The sequence below is a fragment of the Lagenorhynchus albirostris genome, chromosome 20, assembly GCF_949774975.1.
Source record: "Lagenorhynchus albirostris chromosome 20, mLagAlb1.1, whole genome shotgun sequence".
Taxonomy (NCBI): domain Eukaryota; kingdom Metazoa; phylum Chordata; class Mammalia; order Artiodactyla; family Delphinidae; genus Lagenorhynchus; species Lagenorhynchus albirostris.
The window spans coordinates 498043-523691 of NC_083114.1; the positions used below are offsets into that span (position 1 = coordinate 498043).

General features: G+C 59.4%; 3 protein-coding genes and 1 long non-coding RNA gene across 5 annotated transcripts; 3 read left to right on the forward strand and 1 right to left on the reverse strand.

The window, feature by feature from the left end:
* Positions 1–424: 424 nt before the first annotated feature.
* NATD1 (N-acetyltransferase domain containing 1) lies at positions 425–10536 on the forward strand. The gene is made up of 3 exons (XM_060134782.1): positions 425–584; positions 6599–6717; positions 8055–10536. The coding sequence occupies exons 1-3, from the start codon at positions 479–481 to the stop codon at positions 8169–8171; spliced, it is 342 nt and encodes a 113-aa protein (XP_059990765.1). The 5' UTR covers positions 425–478; the 3' UTR covers positions 8172–10536.
* Positions 9931–11836, forward strand: LOC132511446 (uncharacterized). Its single transcript, XM_060134626.1, has 5 exons — positions 9931–9996; positions 10055–10521; positions 10736–10822; positions 10958–11106; positions 11691–11836. The coding sequence occupies exons 1-5, from the start codon at positions 9931–9933 to the stop codon at positions 11834–11836; spliced, it is 915 nt and encodes a 304-aa protein (XP_059990609.1).
* Positions 11837–12483: 647 nt separating this feature from the next.
* Positions 12484–14636, reverse strand: LOC132511552 (uncharacterized). Its single transcript, XR_009537641.1, has 2 exons — positions 13516–14636; positions 12484–12881 (listed from the first exon to the last, which is right to left on the reverse strand). It is a non-coding gene; the product is annotated as an uncharacterized LOC132511552 (long non-coding RNA).
* TMEM11 (transmembrane protein 11) lies at positions 14494–24928 on the forward strand. Of its 2 annotated transcripts, none has more exons than XM_060134780.1 (2): positions 14494–14722; positions 24085–24928. In XM_060134780.1, the coding sequence occupies exons 1-2, from the start codon at positions 14664–14666 to the stop codon at positions 24599–24601; spliced, it is 576 nt and encodes a 191-aa protein (XP_059990763.1). In that variant the 5' UTR covers positions 14494–14663; the 3' UTR covers positions 24602–24928. The 2 variants fall into 2 exon arrangements, with proteins under 2 accessions (XP_059990763.1, XP_059990764.1); XM_060134781.1 differs by lacking the exon at positions 14494–14722 and adding an exon at positions 21345–21671.
* Positions 24929–25649: the final 721 nt, after the last annotated feature.

The window sequence follows — 25649 nt, forward strand, 5'->3', positions numbered from 1 at the left end:
TCCCGTTGCGGAGCACAGGCTCCGGACGCGCAGGCTCAGCGGCCATGGCTCACGGGCCCAGCCGCTCCGCAGCATGTGGGATCCTCCCGGACCGGGGCACGAACCCGCGTCCCCTGCATCGGCAGGCGGACGCTCAACCACTGCGCCACCAGGGAAGCCCCGTCACGTGTCTTTGAGAAGGGGTCCGTGCGGGCCCCAAAGTCTCCTGCCAGCTGAGGCCAGAGGCCCAAGGGCCCAGGCGCGAAGCGTGAGCGGCGCGGCGCCTTTAAGAGCCAAACGGAATGCACCAAAACAGAGCGGCCGCGCGCTTACTGGCTGCGCGCTGCACGTGACCGCACAGCTGATTTCCTGCCCCCTTTTTGTTGCTGCCGCCGCCGAGTGTCAGTTTCTGCGCCGCCGCCTGCGGTCGGCCCACTGTGCGGGTCCGCGCGCCTCTCGCGGAGCCCGCCGCGCGCCCGCAGCCCGGGTCCCAGCGCCCATGGCGCACTCGCCGGCCGCCGTGCCGCCGGGCGCGCCGGAGCAGGGCTGCCCCATCCGCGTGGAGCACGACCGTAGGCGCCGCCAGTTCACCGTCCGGCTCAACGGTAACGCGGGGCCCGGCCCGCCCCCGCCTTTTGTCTGCGCGCCGCGGGGCTGGGGGCGCACTCGCGGGCCGGGTGGAGGCGGGCTGCCGGGAGAGTCGAGCCCGCGCCGGGCGCCCGGGGTGGAGAGGGCCCCGGGGAGGCGGAGGCAGAAGCCGGGCAGCTCCGATCCCGCCTCGGCCCCGGGGAACCCGCACCTGCTCGGCCTGGCTGTTTTCCGGGCTGCTGCCGAGGTCCTGGGGAGCGTGGTGAGCCACCACCTCCCCTTTCCCCGGTGTTCAATGGCTTCTGGCTGCACCTGGGAACCTTAGCTTTTCTGCACCAAGGGGATTGGAAGAATCCTCTGGGCCGACCCGGGGCTGACAGACAGAGGGACTTCTGCCTGGAAGGGGCAGGGGGTGTAGGGGGATGGTGTCGCCATCAGACCCCAGAGGCTCTGGGACTTTGGCTAAGTTGCTTCATCTCTGTGCGCTCCAGTTTCTCCATCTCTACAATGGGGTTAACCCCAGCGCATAACTCCTGGCTGGTGGTAAGGACCAGATGCCCCAGTAAGAGTAAGGTTCAGAACAGCGCCTGCGGCAGGTAGTAAATGTTGGTGAACACTGACTGGGTATTATTATTATTATTATTATTTTGGCCAAGAGGTGCAGCATGCGGGATCTTAGTTCCCCCGCCAGGGATTGAACGCGTGCCCCCTGCAGTGGAAGCACTGGAAGTGCAGAGTCTTAAACACTGGACCGCCAGGGAAGTCCCTGGGCATTACTTTTTAAACCAGAAGCAACGTCAAGTCCTCATTTCCTGTAGAGAAAGGTTCCACCACTTACTAGCCCACACTCCCTCTGCCTAAGAGGTCTGGGGATGGGAAGTGGAATTATGAAATGGAGGAGTGAACTTTCATCCCTGTGTCCCACCCCTTCTGCCTTAATAACTTTTTCTTCCCTCCCAGCTGGGCCCCCTGTGGCAGTGTCCAAGCTGGAAGGGTCCTTATGGGCCACTGTGCCCATTTCTGAGGAGGGAAGGGGAAGGCTTCCTGAGGTGGGGGGGATGCGCAGAGCCTGGATGGGGTCCTGCTTGGGCCCACTCCTCCCACCTGCACTTGGACAGCCGGGAGGGGCTGGGGCCTGGAGCGCGGACCTTCCTCAGAAGCCCCCTTTGGGCTGTGCTGTGCATTGAGCTGGGCCCAGCACATCCCTGTCACAACATCGCTGTGACCTGGGCATCACCACCGCAGCTCAGGGGAGTAAGCCGAGGCCGGCGCAGGGGAGGAGCGCAGGCCGGAACTCAAACACGCGTCTTTCCACCTGGAGGCATGTACTTCCACCGCCACGCTGCCTGCAGTGGCCCGGCTGGCTGGCTGGCCGTGACTCTCCGGGCCCCGCTGCTCTCGTTGGACGAGGCCCCATGGCTTTTCAAATCCTCCTTTTGAGGCTCCAGAGAGGCCTTAGATTCCCTTGGGGGGCTCAGGAGGCCCTAGACACTCAGAGAAAGAAGAAAAAGGGAATGTTTTGGGGTTTCCTTCTTTCTTTTCCTAGTGAGTACAGCCAAAGGACACCCCTCTAGACTTGGCTGTGGTCTGAGCTGGACGTGACCAGCCATCTTTCTAAACTTGCACCTCTGTTGCCTACTGCTCATTTGGCTAACTGTAAAGTGGACCGGGATCCCCAGCCACGCCCGGGAGTAGCTCCTTGCCCGCCCGCGAGGCGGGGGCTGTGCAGCCAGGCCGGACCTGGTCTGGGTGTATATGGGGGGCGGGGAGTCATCTGTGCCCAAGCCCCCACCCCGCCCCAGCTGGGGAGGGGAACGGCCTGCCATGGCGTCTCCTAACCTGCAGGCAGTTCCCGGAGGCCAGCTCACTGCGCCTGTGAGAGATGTGGGCGCTGAGGCCGAGAGGCAGAGCGGCCCTGGGGCTCCAGGTGCAGGTGTGTACCGGCCATCCCCTGGCACAGGTGGGCTGAGGAGCCTCCAGCAGCCTCCAGGTCTGGGGAGGGAAGAGGTTTGAGCAGCTGTGCGCATTCGGTCCTCAGGAGGCCCCACGCACGCGGAGTCGCTTTATCCTCAGCCTTGTTGGTGGGGGGTGGCGGCGTTGTCCGAACTGCTCTGCCCATTTTACAGAGGAGGAAGCTGAGGCAGGGAAGGTGACTGACATGCCCAGGGGCTTGCACCTTGGAGGTAGAAGAACTAGGATTCATTCCACAAGTGCTTGTTGAACACCTACTGTGTGTTGCGAAACGTTGTTGTAGGTGCTGGGGGCTCCTGGGACCGACCATCTGGGGGGCAGTGGACGATAAAGTGTAGAGCGTCCTAGAGAGCAAGGCTGGTGAGAAATAAGGTCGGGCGTCAGGAAAGGGCTCTTCTTTGTTTGTTTTGGCTGCGCTACGCATCACGTGGGATCTTAGTTCCCCCACCAGGGATCGAACCCTTGGCCCCTGCATTGGAAGCGCAGAGTCTTAACCATTGGACCACCAGGGAGGTCCCAAGGGCTGTTGTTTAGAGTCAGGTGTCTGGGACGGCCGCCCTGAGAAGGAGGCAAGGAAGGGAGCTACGGTGGGAACAGCACTCCACGTGGAAGGGGTGGCAAGTGCAAAGGCTCTAGGATGCCTGGTGTGTATTGGGAGCAGCAGGGATGGGAGGACAGAGAGGCCGCATAGCAGAGGACGTCAAGAGGTCCCAGACGGGGCCGTGGAAAGCATTGTGAGGACTTGGCCTTGACTCCGGGTGAGGTGGGTGCCTGGGAGGGTCCTGAGCAGAGGGCGGGTGGGATGTCCTGGGCTCCCTCTGGCTGCTCTGGGGCAAGACAGGAGCAAGGATGGCTACTGCTCTGGAGCAGGCGGTGTGAGAGGAGGGGAGAAATCCCAGCTCCTGGATGGTTGCTGAAAGAAGCGTGGATGGGTCTTGCTGATGTGGGCTGTGAGAGAATGCAGGTGTCCAGGCTTGTCTGGTCCCCAGATCCAGGGTCTGAAAAGCTAGCTTGTATCACTGTTTCATCAGTGGGGAAAGCGCAAAGCCAGAACTGAGCTCCCACCCCTGGGCGGCCCCACCCTTGGCCTTTGCTTTCCCCTCTCAGCCAGCGCCGAGTGTCCCACTTGCTCCAAGAAGCATCATTTGGGGGTCCTGGAACCCAGCGCCTTCCACATCCTCTCCAGCCCCCACTTTGCAGATGGGAAGACTGAGGCCCTGGGGGCAGCAGGGCTGAAAGCGCAGCAGAGGCCTCCTACGTTCAGATCCCAGTTCCCGGGCAGGAGGCCCCTGCCCGAGCCACGTTGTGCTCCCAGGGCACCCTCATGCCCTTCGCGTCCTGGGATGCATGCTAGAGCGGGTCCCTGGGCAGGGTGCCTGGGGGGGATGGGACCAGCTGGGCCTGTGGGTGGGCTTCCTGGGCGGCCCCCAGGGTCTGCCCTCTCACGCTTCCCAGCTCTGAGCCACCAGCCCATGGCCCCTGCCCACAGCAGGCTCTGCAGGTGGAGATGCCCAGAGAAGCCAGGCGGTGCCGCCCGCCCTGGGCTCCCTCGCCCAATTGTCCTTGACCAGCTACGTCCCAGAGGGCACAGAGAGCCTGGGTTCTGGCTTTGCCTCTGCCTCATCGTCTGTATAACAGGCGTTTCGATCTGCCGGGCCTGCTCTCGGAACTGGTGCAGGCAGGGCGGAGACGGAGGGAAGGTCTCCTCATTTGCCAGGTTGCTTTAACTTTTCTCAAAACCAGTCACAGCCCATGATCTCGACGTGACTCTCAGGAGGGAGGTAGCCGCTGTCCCAGACCTGGTGACGTCTGAGGTCTCCTGGCAGAGCTGGGACTGGAAGCCGGGGCCCTGGCTGGCTCCATGGCCCCCACATGGCAAGTACTGGCCCAGCCCGGAGAAGGGCCTGGGGTCCAGCCAGGCTGCCACACGCGGAGGCTGTGGGATCCACGGACCCAGATGCCAGGGATGGGGTGGCCGTGGTGCCCAGGGGGGCAGGTCAGGGGGTTCTCCGGTGGGAGGCGCCAGGCAGAGGGAGCACCCGACCGAGGCTGGGTGGACGTGAGGGGCCACGAGGAGGCCCCTGAGCAGAGGACGGACGGGATGTGACTCGGCTTCCACGGGGGGCCCAGGGGCCGGCGGAGGTATGAAGTGGCCAGATTCCGGGCATGTTTTGAAAGCTGTTCCCACGGGCCTGCCGGAGGTCAGAGCAGAGGCTGAGAGACGTATGAGAAGCGCCTCGGGGGGTGGCCGTCTCCAGGCAGCGTGGGGCAGTTGGCACTGGGCAGCCTCTGCGGTCACTGAGGCCCAGGTGGTGCAGGGCTGTCCACTGGCGTCTGCCTCCTCCGCAGCTCAGGGAGGTGTGGGGCGGGGACAGCGTCGCGCCCTGTCCCTCACACGCAGCCACGTCTGCCCCGCGGCCCGATGCCCTTCTGCTCCTCTCAGCCGCAAGACCCGGGGTCCCCAGACAGCTCCACACATGCCGAGCTGCGCCATAGCCTCTCAGAGCCTCGGTTTCCCTGTTTGTCGATGGGGCTGTGAGAACCCTGCCCATCTTGTAAGGTTCTCGTGAGGATTGGTGTGTGCAGGGGCTGAGCGGCCCCAGCAGTGTGAGCTGCAGCTGTCCTGTCCCCGTGTCCCCGTGTCCCCGTGTCCCCAAGGGCGTGGGGTCGGGCTCCGGGGAGGCACTGGGCGCACAGCAGTCACGAGCCGGCCTTCAGCTCCTGCTGTGTGTGCGGCACAGAGAACAGCAGGACTTTGTGAGGCAGGTATTTCTTGGGCATCTGCTCCGGGCTGGGCACTGGGGATGTGGTGGTGACCAAGCCCCTGGGACCACCAGGAGCTGGCGGAGTGGGAGGGGCAGAGAATCCCCCAGGCCATCCTGGGATCTGGTCCATCTGTGGCCCAAGTTGTCACTCAGGAATGCTGAGGGAGGCGATGGGTGAGCGAGTGAGCAGGGACCGCGAGAAGGCTGACAAGTGCTCCAGACCCTGCCCCCTGTCTGCAGGGGGCCTCGGTGCAGAAGCGGAGGTCTGCGCAGTGCCTGTGAAGCCCCCACGTGGCCTGCTGCCCTGCGTAAACATTCTGCCTCGGGGCCTTTGTGCTGGCTGTGCCCTCTGCCCACCCCTCCCCTGCTCTTCCCTCAGACGTCTGCTGCTCCCCAGTTACCCCTCAGCTCAGAGGTTTCCTCCTGGGAGGTCTCCCCTGACTACCCTGGCTAAATGCCCGTCTCCCCTGGCCCAGATTATTTTTTCCTTCATACACTTGAAACTTCCTGAAATAGTAACCCATGGAGTTGTCCTCAGCTCCTGAAACAGTGTCTGGGGCTCAGTGAACTTTTGTCAAGGGGAACAGGTGGACAGATGGGTGGATGGGATGCCTGGGCAGGTAGATGGGCAGGCAAATGGGGGCCGGATGGGTGGGTGGGTGTGTGGTTGGATGGACAGACAGACAGGCGGATGAGGAACTGAAGACTTTGGTTGGAGGAACTCCAGTTAAATGTTTTTCCAGCAGGAAACCAGGGTAGACCAGAGTGCCAGGCCTGAGAGGGCATGAAGGCCAGTTTGCTCTCCCTCCTGTGCCTGGCGTGGCTTTCCTGTGTGCCCCTCCTTCTGCCCTTCCCCAGGTCCGGTGGGAGGTCCTGCTCTCTTGTCTCTTCAGGCTCTGGTTTAGTTGGCGACTTGCTGAGCTCTGCTCTTCATCCAGCGCTGGGCCTGGGGCTCCCAGTCCCTCGGGCAGGTGCTCCGGTGGGGATGCAGAGAGCTGGGCTTTGGGGGGCGCCGGGGGCCCTGGGATGCTGGCTGGAGGGTAACGGGAAAGGCCCACGGGGGGCTCGGTATGTTCGGTCGCTGTTCTAAGCATTTTACGGAAATTGCCTCATTTAACCCTCCACACACTGTAATGAGGAATGTTATGTTACATCCATACTTTATGGACGCGGAACTGAGGCGCAGAGAGGCGATTCCAGACCCAGCTCCCCAGCCGGGCTCCAAACGCCTGCGCCTCCAAGGCCCAGGCCTCCGTGCCGGCTCGGGCCTCACCCGCCAACCACCCTCCCCACAGGGTGTCACGACCGGGCTGTCCTGCTCTACGAGTACGTGGGCAAGCGGATTGTGGACCTGCAGCACACGGAGGTCCCCGACGCCTACCGCGGGCGTGGCATCGCCAAGCACCTGGCCAAGGTAGGGGCGTGGGGGCTGCCCCCCACTCACAGGAGACCACGCCCCGGGGGCCGGGCCCCGCCCTCCAGCGGCTGCGGCCGCCTCGCCCCCTTCCCCTCCTCTCCGGGCCAGGCCCCGCCCTCCTCCAGCGGCTGCGGCCGCCTCGCCCCCTTCCCCTCCTCTCCGGGCCAGGCCCCGCCCTCCTCCAGCGGCTGAGGCCGCCTCGCCCCCTTCCCCTCCTCTGGGGGCTGGGCCTCCGAGCCCCCACCACCACACGCACACACCTGCCCGGTGCCGGGAGCTCGCTGCCGGGACCCCGTGTATGGCACGTGGTAGGTGCTCCGTGAACCCTTGCTGAACAGGTGGACAGACATTGGGGTGACTTGGCTCTTGCCCCTGCGTCCCCAGCCGCTAGGAGAGCAGCTTGGGCTTCAAGGGGCTTTGACCTGGAGCAGGGCTCGGCCTTGCGTTCCCCTGACGGCTGACGGGGCCTAGCCCCTCCCCCTGCTGCCCCGTTGCTCCCTCCGCCCCCTCCCCCCTGGCCCCGGGGACAGGTGTCTTTTAGTAGCAGCTCGAGCTGGTCTATGGGCCCACCCCGTTACAAGCGAGGAACCCAGAGTTGCTACCTGGGTAACAGGAGAAGGGATCTGCCAGGGGTGAGGGCGCTTATCTGCAAAATGGGAGAAGAGCCTGGAATCCTGTCACTAGAGGCCCTCGGGTTGAAACCCGGGGTCAGGTGTGGGCCGCTGGGGGGTGGCCGGAGGGTCAGACGGCCGACCAGCAGCCCAGGCGCCTAGTCAGCCCTCGGCCTTTGTCATCAGACCCTCCAGCTACACCCAGACTGTGCTGTACTGTTTCAGCAAACGTTTATTGTGCACCAGTGTGTGCAGGGCACTGGGGCAGGGAGGTGCACCAGACCCACCAGGACGACACCTGCACGCTGACATCCCCACCCCCGGCTGCTGCTCTTGGGATCCCTGTGAAAACTGAGTGACCTCTGCCAGGGGCGGAGGGAGCCCCGGGCGCCCCAACCCAGCCCATAGGGGAGGCTCCTAGAGGAGTGTCCAGTGAAGAATTAGCGGAGAAGAGGAGTTTGTTGGGCACCCCGGCTCGCTGTGGAGACGGGCGGGCGGGGCTCTCCCGGGGCGGATCCGACCCTGGCCCCTCTCTTCCCTGCCTTGTTCCTCCGGCAGTTCACCAGAGCTTCCTGCCCCGGCTTCCCGACTGTAACGGGGGTGGTGGCAGCACCCCTGGCTCCATCGCAGACCCGAGGGAAAGCCCGGGGCCTGAGGGGCTGGGCCTCTGAGCCGAGGTGCCGCTGGGGGCCCTGACCGCTCTTCTCTCTGCCCGGCTGCCAGGCCGCTCTGGACTTCGTAGTGGAGGAGGACCTGAGGGCCCATGTCACGTGCTGGTACATCCAGAAGTTCGTCAAGGAAAACCCCCTGCCGCAGTACCTGGAGCGCCTGCAGCCGTAGCCCCGGCCCCGCGGGGCCCGAGCCCGCCCACCGGACCCTCCCTCCGGGCCTCGCCCCGGCCTCTGCGTGCTCTCAGGAACCTTGGTCCCCACGGGGACAGACTCAGAGTTATTTTTGTAAGGACGTTTGTCTGTGGCCGTGGCCCAGCTGCCGTGGCGAACGGGGCCCGGCTGTTCCTGCTCTGCAGACACCGTGAGGGCCCGCGGTCAGGACCGGAACGCGGACAGGGGCGTCCCTCTGGTCTTTCTGGGTCCCACCTGCTGCTCCCCGCTCCGTGATGGGCAGGGGGGCTGATCTGGGACCCTGCCAACATGCCCAGGCCGGGTCGTCTCCGCAGATGAGGAGCCACGAGGAACCTTGTGTGCCAACTGCTGGGGGCGTCGGGCCAAGCGCGCGCGCACATGTCTCCTTACTCCTTGCAACGCCCTTCAGCTCTGCAAGAGGCAGGCCCCCGTGGCTGCCCTCCCCCTTCCAGCCCGAGTATCTTGGGGGTCCCCGCCCCTCGCTGTGGCTGAGCTTTCTCAGAGAGGGCCCTTCCGAGCTGGGGTGGGAGGGAGAAAACCGTCCTCCACGAACCAGCCGCACCACCCAAGAGGAAGAAGTAGTTCTGCAGAGGGATTTCCTGTGCAGCCGCCAGACATCAGAGCGTCTTTGCCTTCCTGCGAGCTCGTGGCCCGTCAGGAGTCCTGGGGCCCCTCCCGGACCAGCCTTCCTGGGAACAGCCTGGGGAGCAAGCACCCCAGCACCCTTTGTCCTGTGGGGCCAGCCTTTCTGGGGGCTGGTTAGGGCTCAGGGTACCAGCCTCCGCTGCCGCGCTCCCCACGAGGGCTGAATCCACACCTGCTCTTCTGTGGGGCTGGAGGGGAGCCCAGGAGTCCGGTCCCTCTGGGGTGAGGCGTGAGTGACGTGGCCCCTTCAGCCCTCTGGCTAGGGTGGGCTGCTTGCCCCGTTGACACCTCCCTGCCTGACCTCGGCAGGCACTGGCCTGTGTCCTCTTCCCACTCGTCCGCTCCCAGTCTTGCACCAAGCCCCGCTCCTTCACTGCAGTGGCCCGGGGCCCCCAAACACCTGTGCGCAAATGCCTTCTCACCTGGTGGCGGGAACCTCTCTGCGTGCCTGAAGGCCTGGCAGCCCCAGGATCTCCGTCCTCAGCACCCCACCTTCCCAGGTCCCAGCCCCCAGCCCCACTCTGGCCTCCAGGAATCCCTGAGAGGGCCGAGGGCAACCATTGCACTCCCAGCTCTGTTTGCAAAGGGCTTTTGGGGGAGTCAGGGAGGCCCCTGGGCCTCTACCGTGCTGGCAGGAGGTGGGCTCGGCTGCTGGGTCCCCTCCGAGCCCGGGGGTGTCCCCTCCCTGGTGCAGCATAAGGAAAGAGTGGGTTGTAGGCCTGAGAGTGGACTGACGGGCAGCCCAGGCTCTGAGCCATTTCCCTCTCCAGCACCACCCGCTCCCTGTCCACATATCCCTCCCAAGTTCAAGCACAGACTCCGTCATGAGAACTTCTCTCCAGTAGCTCAGCGAGCTGGTGCTGAGCCCTCTGCAGCCTTTGGGGCAAGGTGGCCCAGTTCCAGGGGGCGCTGTCCGTAGCCGGGTGTCCTGTCCGTAGCCGGGTGTCCTGCAGCAGTGGCGCAGGGGACCCCAGGGCTGGGTGGCACCAGGGCCCACCAACCCCCGTCCCAGCCTGCACCTGTGTTCTAACAGCAGGTGACTGGGTGCCCAGCCGGCATGCAGACAAAACACTTAGTACTTGAACCAGGGGATGTGCGGGGTCTCCAGGGCCCCTGCAGCACTGGACCCAGGGACAGCCTGTCCCCAGTTTCTGCAGGTGCGACCCGGGCCTCCTCGCCTCGGGCTGCCTTAAAGTGCCGCTGCTGCTCCGCTAGAGCCCTCGGCGGCAGCAACGGCCAACTCTCCCAGGTCGGGCCGGGTCCACTGCAGACACCTGCACCAGAGCCCCAGCCCCCCCTGCCAGCACGCCCAACCCCATCCCGCTGTGGCTGGCTGCCCCCCCACCCCGTGCTACCCTGACTGACTGGCGTCCCAGCCTCGGGCCCCAGCCCCACCCATCCCGGGACACCTGGGGAACCCTTGCTCAGGAGGCAGGCCACGTGGGCCAGTTTGTGTGCCACTGGCAGGGCAGGGGGACACTCAGAGACCCACCCAGGCCCCCCAAGCAGATCGCCCCCGAGGCCCCGTGCCCTCCTGCCACAGCTGACTGTGGGTCTCTCTTTCTCACCCGGTCGAGACAGGTGGTCACTCACGTGCCTTTCCCACTCAGGACCTGCTGCAGGTGGCGTCTGGGCCAGGGCTGGTCTCCAGACGGATTGCATGACGTACATTTCAATAAAAGGTGTGACCCAGTGCAGCTCCAGGACTGCTTCTGGAAGGGCAGGGGCACTCCTCCCCACCCCCCCGCCCCACCTCCCCCGCCCCACCTCCCCCGCCCCTGCCTCTGCTCCACCCCCATGACAGTCGGGCTCCACCCAGGTTGGGGGGGGGCCCTCAGGTGTGAGGGAGGAGTGAGAGGGCAGACCTGGCAGGTGCTCTGTGTTCCCGCATCCTAGCTGGCGGCAGGGGAAGCAAGGCTCTGAGAGGCGCAGGTGGCGTCAGGATCTCGGGGCTTTGCCGGCCCGGCCCGTGCCTCCTCCCAGGTATGGGCCCCTCTAAGGCCACAGTCATGCCCCTGGCACTGGCTCCCCTCGCTGGGAGTGGCTGGATGGGGTGACCAGGAAGAGGCTGTCAGGTCACATCAGCTGCTGCTCTTAGCCCTGTCCCTCTCTCCCCAGGAAGCCTTCCCTTGGAGCTCCTGGCCCAGGGGGGCACAGGCCAGGGGCAAGCGGCACTCAGAACACAGACGATGGAGAGCCTCCGGCATGGTGTCTGGAGCCTGAGGACTCCTGGATGGGGCGTGTTCCTCTAGGTCCACCTGGCGGGGGTGGGGGTGGGGGGGAGGGGGTCACATCGCTGCCCCAACGGAGAGGAAGGGGCTGTGCGGTCACCAGGTCGCCAGCCTTCCATCATGGCCAGCTCAGCTCCCACAGCAGCTCCGTGAGACACCAGGTATTGGGGACCAGAGGCTGGGGGCGGGGGGGTCACAAGGCTGCAGGAAGGCAAGGGGACCAGGACCCACACCCAGTTCCTGGCCCTCCACGTCTGCATCCCGTGGCGGAGACTTCACAGGGCAATACCCGGGGACACCCCCAGCACCCGCCCTGCAGCAGCCTGGGGTCTAGAAGTAAAACCCAAGTTACCGTCTACCCTGAACCAGAATGAAACGGCGGGGCAGGGACAGGACAGACCCAGTAAAAGTCCCACCGGGAGAAGGGAGGGCAGGAGCCGGCAGCCGGGGCAGGAGTCATGGGTGCTGAGTGACCCCTGCCCACCCAGCCCTCCTCGTCCTGCTTCCCAGTGGCCACCTCTCAGGAGGAGCCTGCACACTTTCTGCAGCTCTTTCCCGACCACGTGGGTGTGACTAGGCTTTCCTCTGAGCAGCAACTCAGAGGCCCATGTCCCCTCCAGCCTGCAGAGTCCCCATCCCCAAAGCCGACCACATCCAGCTGTGGAACGGGCAGGATGGGGCCCAGGGGCCCCTCGTGTTCCCAGCACGGCTTCAGGGCAGGCTGGGGGTGAGTTCCAGCCATACAAACAAGGAGCCTGCGTTCTGAGGCCTGGATGGGGAGAGAGGAAAACGCACCCCCATTGGGATGCGGGGGGATTGGGGGAGGGCTCTTTGCTCACAGCATGGGGCAGGGTCCCCTCAAGGCAGCCTGGCTGGCAAGGTGGTCCTGGGAGGTTCTAAGCCTGGAGTTAAACGGCAGGACAGAGCTGCAGGCACAGCGTGCAGACTTTGGGTAAAAGAAAGCAGGTTTTTTTAAATTGAGGTATAGTTGATGTACAATATTGAATAAGTTTCAGGTGTTCAAGATAGTGATTCAGCCAGCCTGCCCAACACCTCCACAAACAATGGCCTGTATTAAATCCCTTCTGTTTGAAATACCTCGGGTGGATTTCTTTTCCTAATTAGACACTGACTAATATTGATAAAACTACCCCCATTTTACAGTTGAGAAAAGTGACATTCAGAGAGAGGAAACGACTAACCAAAAGCAAACCCAGTACCTCTCCTCTGTCAGTCTGGTCCCATTACTGGGTCACAATGCTGTCCCCAGCTCTTCCTTGCACACTCTTCATCCAGGCCCCATGCAGATGCTACCTCTTGAAAAGACCTCTAACCAACTGTAATCTCCAAGTCATCTATTACATCATCCTGCTTAGTTTCTTGTTAGTATTTATCATGCACTGAAAACTCCTAGTTACTTAGTTGTTTATTCGGCTGGACTGGAAACTCCATGAGACCAGGAAGTGTTTGTCTTACTAAGTGCTGTGACTCTGGTGCCTGAGAGTACCTGGTACTGACTGTGCACACAATTATTTGCTGTAAGAATGAATGAACAGAGGAGTAAGGGAAGTGGCAGAGATTTCTGAGCACCAGCTAGGACCCACCTTTCCTGCTGGCTGCTTCTCTGCCAGCAATCAGGGCTCTCTGGGGGCCCACAGGAATTTCAACTCCCATCATTCAGGTTGTGCCCTCAGTGGGAGCTCAGTTTCTACACGCTGCCCGTGAATCTTCCAGGTGTCTGTGCACTAGTAGTGATGAACAGGTGACATTCTGGGTGTCTCCACTCAAGTCAGCAGACTGCGGCAGATGGCCTGTTAGAAGTTAAGTGCAAGAGCAGGGAGATGGGGAGATGGTCCCAGGCCCACAGTTGCTTGAGCACTTTCCTCTGTGCACTAGATCCTGGCCTGACTCTTCCTGAGAGACACCATAGCATAGCGAAATCTCGGCAACCAGACAGCTTGGGCTCAAATCCTGGCGCATGACTTTAGCGAGTCACTCAGGTAGGGCCTCCTCATTTGCAAAATGAGAATGTGGATAAAAACAGTATCCCTTTCAGAGGGCTGTTGTGAAGATTTAAGAGTTAATCACTTAAAATAATTAGAACAGGGCTTGGCCTGACTTAAACGTCCGTTGACTGTTACCTTGTGTGGTGTTCTGAGTTCTAAGGTGTCACCTTATGTAATACTCATACTGGTCCTCTGAGGAGAGGTGCTAATATCACACCCAGGTTACAAACTGGGAGGCTGAGAAAGAGAGGTTATAAAAGCAGCCCCCCCCCAACACACACACAAAGCAGCCCCAGGTCCAGATCCATGCTTCAAACCCAACTGTTCTAGAATCCCTAGAAACCCTCTGAATCAGCAAACTGGTCCAGAGAAAATAGACTAATCACAAGGCGAGATGGTCATTGTTCGGAGGTCACTAAGCAGGGCCGCACACTGTTACCTGGAGGCGGGACTGTGACCCAACAGGAAGAGCAGGTGCTGCTGAAGGATGGTTGGCAGGGAGAGAAAGGCATTTTAGGCACAGCATGGACCGTCTGGGGACCTCCGAATCTGCTAACCTGGCTCTGGGCAGGGAAGGGAGGCAGTTGAAGCCGGAGAGGGGAGCAACCTCCACATTACGGAGGGGCTTCTGGGTCGCGCTTAGGAGCTTGAGTTGCATCTTGTAGGTACTGAGGGCCCGTGACAGACTCTTAAGACTGTTGTAGACTGTGAACCGAAAGGAAATCCTGAGGAATCCTCAACGATGGGAGCCGCATCTACACCCGACAGCCCTCGGGCCCTGGTTCGCCCGGTTCGGCGAGACCCGGGGGCTGAGAGCAGGCGCCGTGCTTCTCCCGTCTCTGGACACGGCGCTGATTTCTGCATGAGAGTTGCTCAAATGCTTATGGGACCAATTAATATGTCTAGCAACGCTGTCGGTCGGAAGCAGGGGAGGGACTACAACTTCAGAGCTGCGAGGGGTCCCCCGGATCAGCCCCTGCTCGGAGGGGACAGCGGGCAGGAGTCACTGGGCTCCGTCCGCCCTCCCGACTCGGCAGGGTCCAGGCAGGGCTCCCGCTGGCGGGGTGAGGGGCCAGCACCCGCCTTCGAAGACGCCCGAGTGCGGGGCTGTGTCCTCGCCACCACGGCCGAACGAGGGTGCGACGTGCGCGGCGCCCTGTCTCTCCCAGGAGTCATCACACGTTAAACTCTCCCCTTTCTCCGCTTCCAGACACTCTCTGCCAACAGCCTGCCAGCAGGGACCCCCTGGCGGCGGGGGCCGCGTCTGTCTCGCCTCCCGAGAATTTGGGGGATGAGCGAGAGTGGCCCCTCGGTGACCTCGGCGGTCGAAGCTCTCGAAGCGCAGGAGGCCTAGCGGCGGCTAGTCCGGAAGTGGGCCCTCAGCTCCTCCTGTCTGGGCCCGCGTTTCCCAGGCGGCCTCGGGGTGGGCTTCCGGCGCGCAGTGTATTGTGGACCTTATAGTCCCGCGGGGCCCGATCCCCAGCCGGCGCGCCGTCCGGGGCGGCGGCCGGACTACAACTCCCTCCCGCCCGCGTGGTGTCGCGAGGCCGCCCGGCGTGAGGCGTTCGCGAGCGGGGAGTCTCCAAGATGGCCGCGTGGGGAAGGAGGCGTCTTGGCCCGGGCGGCGGCGGCGGCGCCCGAGAGAGGTGAGGCGCGGGTTGCTCCCTGGGGGTGGCTCGGGGCTGGAAGCCGGCGGGGCTCCTCAGGCTGCAGCGCCGTCCCCGCCTCCACCCCGCGGCTCGCCCCGGTCCGCCGCTGGGCGCGCGGGGTCCCGGTCCTGGCCGACGCGGCCTCCGCGGAGGGCTCAGGAAGGGGCGATGGCGGGCTGGGCACGGCCGGGCCGCGGCGGGACCCGCCTGAATGCCGCGGGCCGAGCGGCGCCGGAGACCCCGGCCGCCTGGTCGCGCGCGTGGTCCTCTCAGCCGTAGCGAGGAGTGGCTCCTGGGACGGAGGAGGCAGGGGACGCCTTCCCATCGCGGGCCGATGCGGGGCGGGCGGGGTGGTTCGCACGGTCACCGAGGGGCCTCAGCCTTCCGCGCTGTGACTCCGGGCGGGGAGCCGGCCGCTTCCCCCGGGGGTGATCCTTGGGACTTTGGAGGCGTCTCCGCCAGCGCCCCTGCCGTGGAAATCCTTTGCAGCGACCTTTCGTAACGAACGGTGCGTGAGTAGGGCAGGGAGCCGGGAGCTTGTTTCTAAAAAGGTAGATCTCGATTTGAAAGACTCATTTCTAGAAGATAAGATTGGAGTCGTCGTTTTCGTGTTTCGTGTTGAATTTACAGTTTTTGCTTCTGGTGAACAGTTTCAGCTAGTAGAAGAAGCCACTAGAACCTGTTCAGGCCCCAGAAGTTTGGGAAAGGATGTGTATTCGTGGAGTCATCCGGTTTGCACTGTCCTGACCATTCTGTTACGAGTGGGCTGGTGCGGTAGATATAGGTCAGCAGGATCTCCGGGTTTGCTTTTGGGTTTTTTTGGTGAGGATTGTTGAACAGAAAAATTCTCTTTCTTTTCTCTTCCCTCTTTCTCCCCTCCCGCCCCGCTCTCTTTTTCTCTCGACTATTCTGCGTTATTCTCTCTCTTTGATTGCATTACATACTCATTGTGGTCGCCTTCCTGTTTGGTTAGCTGTGCTGATAGACCCCTCCAGCTTGCATTTTATTCTCGAGCTCGGAGTTATCCAGCCTTGTCCCTGCCGCACTTCCTCTTGGAGAAGGAGCAGTGAATGGCCAGCAAGTATTTTTGTTTTTCCATCTCCCACCTGGTTATTTCTTAGATCAGACCATACAAAGTTAAAGAAGAGATCTCGATGGTTTCCAGATGGCCTGAAAAACTAGCAAACATTTTCAAGATCTTTAATGCAAACATTAATCCTTTAGTAATAGGAAATAACTGGTCTAGAAGACTCAGTTGCAGAGAGAGAAGCATTCCTCCTTACTGGATAAAAACAGCAGAAAGGGCCAAATGAGGACGCCCCAGACACCATACAGGGGCCGTGCCAGCAAAAGTTACAATTTTACTGATCTAAGAAATTGGATATTGGGTTTTTTCCCACTTTGGTTTAAGACAAGTGTTAATTCGAAACTGAGTTTGCAAACCAGGATCCCAAAGGCTGAAACTAGTCCTTGACTGTGATCCTTAGTTTTTAAGAGAATTTAAGTTAGTTGCTAGTGGTTATAAATGGAAATAGTTCACATAAAACTCCTCTGGAAAAGCTGCGTGGTGGCTCTTTTTGGTCAGGGCAGGTGCTCATCATTCCTCACCTGCCAGCTTGACTCATTGCAGTTACCTGCCTGGTCTCCTTAGGTGTTCAGGTTGCACCCTTTGGCCTGACGGCAGGCTCTGCTTGCACATGCATATGTCGTGTGTCAGCCAGGAATGGGGCGTCTGGTTTTGTGGTTTGGGGGGCACCATCTGTCATCCTTCCAGATAACCGGGAGTGGCTGGGGGTACCCCTTTGTTTGCCTCTGCCATGAGGCCCTAGCTGGGCTCTTTTGGAGGAGTGTTTGCCTGGGCTGTTTCCCAGAGATCCTTCACGCTGAGTAGGGGATGGAAACCTAGCCTGGGCACACCTCCATTCCTGCTCAGTGGGTGGGAAGACTTCCGGGTGGGGCAGGCTGGATTAATTGATTGCCCACACCATAGATTGAGGCCCAAGCATACCTAGTGGCTCCTGTGACCGAAGTAGGCCGATTATGGTGTTCTGAAATGACTTTGTCCCATGGCATGTTTGTGCTGACTCAGATTTCAGCTCCACGCTGTAAGACCACTTTCCCGAGTTGCTGCACACACTTGGTTGCAATCTGCTTTATGCTGACACCCAAGGAAACGTCGTCTAATTTGGGGCATTGGCTGGAGCAGAGCAACGCTCTGGGCAGACTTTCCAGATTTCCCTGTGGCTGCAAACTCTGAAGCCCGCATTGTATTTGAAGGCCCTGCTTGGTGCCAGACCTTCCGCAGGAGTTACTGTTGTCAGCTGTGTGCTAATGATGGTCCAGTTTAGAATACATAGTGTGTGAATTCTTGCTTTACCTGGTTCTTGAGTCTAGAGCTGTGTTAATTCAGTGCCCACTAGTCACTTGCAGCAATTAAATTTAAATTAATTAAAATTAAATAAAGTGAAAAATTCAGCTCCTCAGTCACACTATTTACATTTCAAGTGCTTGGTAGCAACACATGGCTCGTGGCTAATACATTGCACAGCGCAGATAGAGAACAGAAAGGTCAGCGCTGGTCTAGACCAAAATAGGAGAGGGGTGGAAATAGCAAAATGAGAGCTGCTTGCACGCTGAGTTTTCTCTTCAGTCCACTAGATCTAGGGAACCCACAGTGTTTGTAATGAAGAACATCAGACCCTGAGCTGTAACCTGAATTCTTGTCCAAAACTCCGCACAGTGGCAGCAAGCACAGCAAACAGATTGCCACTTGTCCTGTCGGCCTCTTTGAGACAAACTTGCCCGTCTGGGAAGGCGCGGTGCAGGTATCTGTGTGTTCTGCCGCTTGGTGCCAACCTGGGCCAGCTCACAGAGTCGCCGCTCTGTCCCGTGTGGGCTGCCTGTCCTCCTCCTGAAGGGCCCCCGAGTGTCCCTAGTTCTCTGTGACTGTTGAATGTGAGTGCAGCCCGTGAGGATGCATGGGATCTGATTCTGATCACGATGTGAGGCAGCAGCACTGTTTAAAGGCCTGGAGTGTTCAGAGGGCCGGGCTCTGGCTTTAGGGTGAAACCACTTTTTGTGGCCTTTCCCCTCCCCGGCTTATGTGGGTGTCTGCTCCAGCATCTCTAGGCAGCCAGTTCTGTGGGGTTACTTCCACATCTTCTGTGCTACGCTTTATTCCCGGGGACTGGGCCGTCCTCTTTGACAGCTTTGCTGTAATCTTTGAACTGGATGGATGTGGTTCTGGCTGGCTGGTGGAGGGTTTAGTTCCCAGAACAGGTGGACCACGAGCCACGTGGGCAGGTGGCTAACATTCCCAGGGCGATGTTCCCCTCATTCTGACCTGGTCGTTTCCTTTAGAGCTGAGGGCCTCCAGGGGATTTGGATGTTTTCTTTCTCTTGCGTTTCTTTCCTCCTGGTCTGTATGAGTCGTGCCAGGGCAGCATCTGCACCCAGGTCCGCGGGTGTGCAGGCCTGAGAGTGTGGGTCCCGCTCAGCTGGCTGCCAGAAGGTTCTGATCCTGGAAGTTGGATGTTGTGGGTTAGGGTCTGCTGGGGTTCGTCCTCTGGGGTGAATCTCCATTTTCCTTGATTCGTTCAAGCCGTCGGGGTTCCAATGGCAGTAACTCGTGCCTCTATAGTTCAGTCCTTCAGGCCTGACTTTCTGAAGGAGGGAGGGTGGTCTTGTGTCCTGAACCGGGCCTCTCTGCACTGCCTCCTGGGTAGTCTCGGCCATTCTGCTCAGGGCTGTCCACTAGAGCAGCCATTGGTCACTTGCGGCTGTCAAGCATTGGAAATGTGGCTGGTGTGTCTGAGGAACTGAATTTTTTTTTTTTTGGCTGTGTTGGGTCCTCGTTTCTGTGCGAGGACTTTCTCTAGTTGTGGCAAGCGAGGGCTACTCTTATTCGCGGTGCGGTGCGCGGGCCTCTCACTGTCGCGGCCTCTCTCGTTGCGGAGCACAAGCTCCAGACGCGCAGGCTCAGTAGTTGTGGCTCACCAGCCTAGTTGCTCCGCGGCATGTGGGATCTTCCCGGACCAGGGCTTGAACCCACGTCCCCTGCATTGGCAGGCGGACTCTCAACCACTGCGCCCCCAGGGAAGCCCAGGAACTGGATTTTCAATTTCACTCCATTTTACTTAAGTTTAAACAGTGCTCGGGCCTTGCGCTGGGTGGCGCCTTGCAGCTGTCACCTTGTGTGCGTGCCCGGCCCAGCCCATCTCACCCCGTCTGCACTCTGCGAGCTGGGGCCTTTGCACGGTTGACACGACGGAAGCTGGCTCAGAGCAGCAAGGGGGTTTGTCCTTGGACACAAAGCCAGTGAGTGACTGAGAGGAACTCTTGGTGCGCCGTGGTCTTGTCCCCAAAGCAGAGCTGCCCGGTCCCTGGAGCACCACGGGGAGCCTGGTCCCTGGAGCACCACGGGGAGCCTGGTCCCCGGAGCACCACGGGGAGCCTGGTCCCTGGCACGTGGCTTCCTCTGAAACAATGAGAACGTCAGGTGCCAGTTTGGAAACGTCCTCAGTATTTGGAGCTACAAGCCTGTGCCTTTCAGCCCTAACTGGCCTTTGAATCCACAGCATAGGAGTTTACTGCTTTCCTTGGCTCCCAAGGAAGTGATATGGGGTTTGCCAGAAGTGGGTTTCCCTAGACCAGGGATGCAGGGGTGGCACCAGGCGGCATGTCACAGCTGGTCATGTGACCCTGTGCTTATTGGGTGGAAAGCAACCTGATGCATGGACCTAGTTTACTTTTCAGCCACAGGTGCTCTTAATTACTGTTGTTTTTCGTCTCCTGTCAGTCCTTTCAAACGTACTTCCTCTAAGTCTGTTGGGAACCTGTCACATTCAGGCCCAGGGTGGGGTGGGGCGGAGCAGACTGCGATGAAAACAGTCACTGCCCTCAAGGAGCTTGGCATCACCTCCTCCTCTGTTTGAGCTGAGACTGTGAGCCCAGGGCCGCTCCAGGAAGGGGCCTTAAGGCAGGTGTTTGGGTCGGTTCTTCTGGTTCCAGCATGACCAGAAAAGGTGGTGGGTTGCAGGGCCAGTGCCCACTGGAGCAGGAGGGGGGCCCCCTCTCCTCGGCTGGGAGGGCCTGCCCTGTCTGGTCTCTTCCACCCCAAGGGATACAGAGCTATTGGACAGGATCTTTCTTTTTATGAAAAAATTTATAATTAATTTTCCCATTACAAAAGAAACACGTTTATTTTTTCTTTTTGAAAAATACAGAAAACTAAAATTTAAAAGTTACCTGTTGGGCCACCATCCAGAGAAAACATTATTGGCCTTTTTTTATGCAGAGCATCTTTGATGCTTCCCACCAGATATTTTGTCTTGGAATTTTAAAAATTATATGTTAAATCCATCAAAAGTATGTCTTTACCATATGAAAAGTTATAAACTTGCTACCATATGTATGACCTTGGGAACACGAGGCTAAATGAAGGAATCAGCTCCAAAGCCCACGTGCCACGTGATGCGTTCCTGCAGAACGCCCAGAAGAGGCAGATCCGCAGTCAGAAAGTAGGTTGGTGATCGCCATGGACGGAGGTCAGGGGAGAATGGGGAGTGACGGGGTTACTTTTGAGGTGAGGAAGATGTTCTAAAATGGATCGTGGTGTTGGTTGCACAACTCAGTGAAAAGTGTCGAGCCACTGACTTGTGCAGTTTAACTGGGTGAATCTATCACAATTAAGCTGTCATTTAGGAAGCACAAGTCAAAACCACCATGAGATGCCACCTCATACCACTAGGATAGCTACTATGGAAAAAACAAAAGTGTTGGCCAGGATATGGAGAAAAGGGAACCCTTGTGCAGTGTTGGTGGGAATGTACATTAGTACAGCCACTGTGGGAAAGTGTGGAGGTTCCTCAAAAAATTAAAAATAGAACTACCACATGATCCAGCAATCCCACTTCTAGGTATGTATCCAAAATAATTAAAAGCAGGGACTAAAACAGATATTTTTACACCCGTGTTCACAGCAGCATCGTTCACAATAGCTAGAAGGTGGAAGCAACCTACCGACGGATGGATGGATAACGAAATGTGGTCTATACACACAGGGAATATTACTCAGCGTTAAAAAGGAAGGAAATTGACACTCGCTACAACGTGGATGAACCCTGAGGACATTATGCTAAGTGAAAGAAGCCAGCCACAAAAAAAGATACTGTGTGACTCCACTTACATGAGGTCCCTCCCTGAGCAGCCAAATTCATAGAGACAGAATGTAGAAGGGTGGGGTGGGGTGGGAGTTGTGGTTTAATGGGGACAGAGTTTTAGTTTTGTAAGACGAAAAAGTTCTGGAGATTGGTTGCCCAACAGTGTCTAAGTGTACTTAACCTTACTGAACTGGACACATAACACAAAATTTACAGATAGTAAATTTTGTGTTATGTGTATTTTACCATAATTTAGAAAAAAATTAATAAACCAAGTGCTAGCATCTCCCTGGCCCACACTTCCCTCCCGAGCGCAGGCAGCAGCCACCTTCCTCCTGAGTCCTCCATCGTCTCCGTGACAGCATGTGCTTGGTTCTGCATGCTCCTGAGCCGCGTGTGTGTGAGTGTGTGTGCGTGTGTGTGTGTGTGTGTGTGTGTGTGTGTGAGAGAGAGAGAGAGAGAGAGAGAGAGAGAGAGAGGGAGGGAGGGAGGCGTTCACGGGTGTGGTGCACCCACTTCCCCTCAGGGTCGGGAGGGACTGGGCGGCTGTGCCTCCACGGCTTTCCCTCCCTTGGCTGAGTCACGGTCTCTTTCTCTCTGCTCTCAAGTCTTCTGCTCTCACCAGGAGTGCTGCTTTGAACATTCTTGTGCACCCCTGACTTTTGGAGCTGTCTCCCGACTTTGTGGGTCCCATGTCTGAGGCTCCTGTAATCCCAGGTTCCTTCAAGACTGGCTTCGAGATGGCGTGGGATCCCCTGGGCCGGATTCTGTGCTGGCAAAATGAGGTTTGTTCTGTGGGCTCTTCGTGGTGGCTGCCACGTTCCCCAGGATTCCTTTGAGGACTGTCTCCTGGGTGCTGCTGGAACCGATTCTGATGAGGAGAGGAGACTGACCCCAGCTGGAGGCAGGTTCACAAGCCCCCAGGGGGAGCCCGTGATGCTGACCCGAGGCAGCGCCTGCAGCAGCCCCTGTGGCCCGGCAGGCTGTGCTCTTCTGTGCAGGCCAGTTCCGTACTGTAAGCTCCATGGAACCTGCCAAATTCAAAGAGTTCTAAAGTCATTTGGTAAGAAGGGGCCCCTTTTCTTTCTGGAGCCCCTCCATTCCCCTCCTCAGAGACAGTCGTAACTCTTGGGTCTTTGTGTATCAGCCCAGAGACATCTGTGCATCTAAAAGCAAACGTACACTTTCTCAGAAAGGCACTGAAGATCACAGGCTACAAACACTGGTCTGTACTTGACTTTTTCACTTTAAAGACCTCTTTCCATTATCGATGCGCTCTCAGTTTTTTCAACGTGAACCCTTTTTACTATGCTCTCTTGCTGGTCACTTCACACCTGCAACAAAATGCAAAAATATATAGTCGCTTAGGAAGCCCAGGACTCAAAGGATCCCAATTGGCTATTAGTTGTTGGGTTTTTTTCATCTGCTTTTGTGTACAGGGTTCAAGTTGGGGGTTGGCTGGTGGTGCTCTGAGATGGTTCACGGCAAACTTCTGACTGGGTTCTTTCCTTAATTGGGCGCTGGGGTAGCCGGGCAGAGGCGGCCATGGCTCACTCTTGAGTCCTCAGCCACCTGGCTTGAGAAGCGACAGTCCCTGTCAACTGCAGGACTGAATCTGGTGGTCCAGGCAGCCTTTGAAACTACATTTGCAGGGCAGAGGGTTCTCCGGCCCCCCCAAGCAGGTGGGGCTGTGGGTGCTGACCGCAGGGTGGGTCCTCTGACAGAGGGGGCGCCTGCTGGTGGGTCTGGGTCTGTTTTGGACCCTGTGCTGCTTCCCTTCCCTGCACACTGTGTGGAGTCCTGGAAACCTGCTGCTTTATGTGTCACGGTCCATCCTTTCCTGAGCAGGTAAAGCAGGTTTGGCCTCTAGAGCAGAACTGGTGGTGAGCCCAGGGCGGTGTGCCCGCTGGGCTGGCTGGCTCCTGAGCCTGCTGTGTCGGAAGGCGCCGGGGAGGGGTCTCCGCGCTGTGGAAGGCTGGTCACTGGTTGGCGGTGACGGACAGGAGTGGGGTGACCGGCCCAGCATAAGACTGGGGCTCCAGGCGGCTTTGGTGGGCGAGCACGCCATCCACACACCCTCAGCTGTGCAGTCCCGACTGCCCGTGTCCACTGGTAGTTGCTCCCGTGCCATCAGGGCTGAGCCAGCAGCCTGGAGGGACTTGGGGGCACAGCCACCAACCTGTGGAGATGGGCTCGCCCAGCACGCTGTGGGAGGAAGCAGGAGCCCGCCCCAGGGGTGGGCGGCAGAGGCGAGGGTGGGGCAGACGGGAAAGGAAGGCCTGGGTGAGCGCCAGGTGAGGGTGGGGTCTGCCCACTGACGTGTCCCCGAGATGCTGGGGCTTCAACTGGTGCTTCCTTGTTGGGCCTGTTTTGTCACTGCACTCAGGTGGGTTAGGGTTTGGGCAAGAATGTTCTCTAATCCCGGCCTTGACACCCGCGCCTCGCTCTGAGCGTTCCAGAGGGACTGTGTGGCCGGAAAGCTCACCTTGGACGCCGACAGGGAGGCATCGTCCCCTGGCCTCACTCTGACGGTCAGCGGGGCGGCACAGACCCTGCATTTTCCCGTGCTTCTCTCCCTGGGCCTGTCTTGGCTGATGAACTTGCCAGAGCTGCTCCTGCCGGGAGTGAGGCCCTGCCTCTTAGGTTTGCTTGTCTGCTAAGGTGCCTTGTAAGGTGCTGGATCCCACCTGGGAGCCTGTCTCCATTCTGAGTTAAAACCAAATGGGGAGGGGGACTTCCTTGGCGGTGCAGTGGCTAAGACTCCATGCTTCTGATGGAGGGGGCATGGGTTCAGTCCCTGGTTGGGGAGCTAAGATCCCACATGCCGTGCAGCACGGCTCCCCCAAAAATCCCCCTGGGAGCACAAAAGGGCGGGCACCAGTGGCCGGCTCTCCCTCGCCTGTCTTTCCTCCCAGGAGTTTACCCAACAGTCCGGTCTCCACTGCCTTGAACGCGTAACAGCTTTCCTCTTTGAAGGAAATGCTGACCCTGGAGGTTCTGGGGTGACCTCGTTCCACAAGCCTTCCCTGGTACCTACGCGCGCGGCCCCTTGTGCAGCCGCTGACCAGGCAGCTCCGAGCCCCGCTCCCAGCGGCCGCCTGGTGTGCTCAGGGCAGGCGCCTCTCCTCTGGGGACGGCATCTCTGCAGAGCAGCAGCCTCTAACCAGCTCTTCTTTTTCCCGACCCCTTCCTCCTAAGGGTGAGCCTGTCGGCCACAGACTGTTACATTGTGCATGAGATCTACAACGGGGAGAACGCCCAAGACCAGTTTGAGTACGAGCTGGAGCAGGCCCTGGAAGCCCAGTACAAGTACATCGTGATCGAGCCCACACGCATCGGTGACGAGACGGCCCGCTGGATCACTGTGGGCAACTGCCTACACAAGACCACCGTGCTGGCGGGCACCGCCTGCCTCTTCACCCCGCTGGCGCTGCCCCTGGAGTACTCCCACTACATCTCCCTGCCTGCGGGCGTGCTGAGCCTGGCGTGCTGCACCCTCTACGGCATCTCCTGGCAGTTTGACCCCTGCTGTAAGTACCAGGTGGAGTACGACGCCTACAAACTGTCCCGACTGCCCCTGCACACACTCACCTCCTCCACCCCGGTGGTGCTGGTCCGGAAGGACGACTTGCACAGAAAGAGACTGCACAACACGATAGCACTGGCGGCGCTGGTGTACTGTGTAAGGAAGATTTACGAGCTCTGCGCCGTATGATCGGGGCAGCGTAGGGGGAGCAGGCAGCCCGGCCCGCGAGGTGGCAGAAGGAGCCCGGGAAGGCGTCTGGCTGCACGCTGGTTATTTTAAAGAAATAACAGATCACAAGTGTACCAGGGGTTTTTTCAGCTCATCACACTAAGATGTGGATTCCCGTAACCCACGGGGGCCTGAGGTTGTGGAAGGCCGACCAGGCAGCAGGATGTGATGGAAGCAACGCTACTGAGGGGATGTGAACGCGCTTGGGGGGTCGTTAAGTATGTTGTTTAACTGTACCATCCAGAGCCAACCAGAAGCTATTGACCATTAAAATTATAAGAATTTCAACTCCAGGTGTCTGCTCTCTCCGTGACGGTCCTGGTGGGAGCATGCAGGTGGCAGGAGGGGCACCACCTGTAGTGCGAACAGGCCTCTGGACAGGCAGGCCCAGCCCCTCCCAGAGCAGCCTCACGCCTTGGTCCAAGGCAGCGCAGCTCAGTGCCGCTCAGGGGTGTGGCAGGACAGGTAGGTGGCGAGGCCTGGCAGTCGCTGGGTCTCCATTGGGCTCACCTGGAGAGCTGGGGCCTGGGACCTCTTGTCCAGATTCTGATTTAGGAGAACACAAACTAACATCTATTTTTTTTAAAGCACTGAAGCTGTCCTGAGTTCAACCTGCTGCCCCCCTCGTGTTCCACAGAAAAGGGGGCCATGCCGGCCCGAGACTCTGCTCGGTCATCCCTAAGGGGCACTTTTCTAAGCGGCAACCAGACTGATGTTCACGTGGTTTTAAAGGATCCCTCAGGAAGATCAGACACCAGAGAGTAACAAGGGGTGCTGGGAAGGTGTCAAAAGGGTGTATGGGGGTGATGGGGCCATCTGTTCACGGGAGGAGAGCCAGAGATTTTAGAAGAGTGAGAAACTTTGACTTAATTCCAAGGGCCTGGAAATGCTGGTCCCTCAGTTGGGTGCTGGGTGGCAAATGGTCTGGAACAAGGGTAAACTGGCAGTGATCCTAAACAGACCTATCTTGACCGTGCAGTGCCCACCACCCTCCTGAGCCTGCTGGGTG

What these genes read in the sequence shown, in the direction of transcription:
- NATD1 (XM_060134782.1), top strand. Translation starts at nt 479, where the DNA reads ATGGCGCACTCGCCGGCCGCCGTGCCGCCGGGCGCGCCGGAGCAGGGC. An exon ending in GTTCACCGTCCGGCTCAACG is followed by an intron (nt 585 to 6,598) that starts GTAACGCGGGGC and finishes CCCTCCCCACAG; the next exon opens with GGTGTCACGACCGGGCTGTC. An exon ending in TCGCCAAGCACCTGGCCAAG is followed by an intron (nt 6,718 to 8,054) that starts GTAGGGGCGTGG and finishes CCCGGCTGCCAG; the next exon opens with GCCGCTCTGGACTTCGTAGT.
- LOC132511446 (XM_060134626.1), top strand. Translation starts at nt 9,931, where the DNA reads ATGTGCGGGGTCTCCAGGGCCCCTGCAGCACTGGACCCAGGGACAGCC. An exon ending in GACGTACATTTCAATAAAAG is followed by an intron (nt 10,522 to 10,735) that starts GTGTGACCCAGT and finishes CCCGCATCCTAG; the next exon opens with CTGGCGGCAGGGGAAGCAAG. An exon ending in TCTAGGTCCACCTGGCGGGG is followed by an intron (nt 11,107 to 11,690) that starts GTGGGGGTGGGG and finishes TGTCCCCTCCAG; the next exon opens with CCTGCAGAGTCCCCATCCCC.
- TMEM11 (XM_060134780.1), top strand. Translation starts at nt 14,664, where the DNA reads ATGGCCGCGTGGGGAAGGAGGCGTCTTGGCCCGGGCGGCGGCGGCGGC. An exon ending in GGCGGCGGCGCCCGAGAGAG is followed by an intron (nt 14,723 to 24,084) that starts GTGAGGCGCGGG and finishes CTTCCTCCTAAG; the next exon opens with GGTGAGCCTGTCGGCCACAG.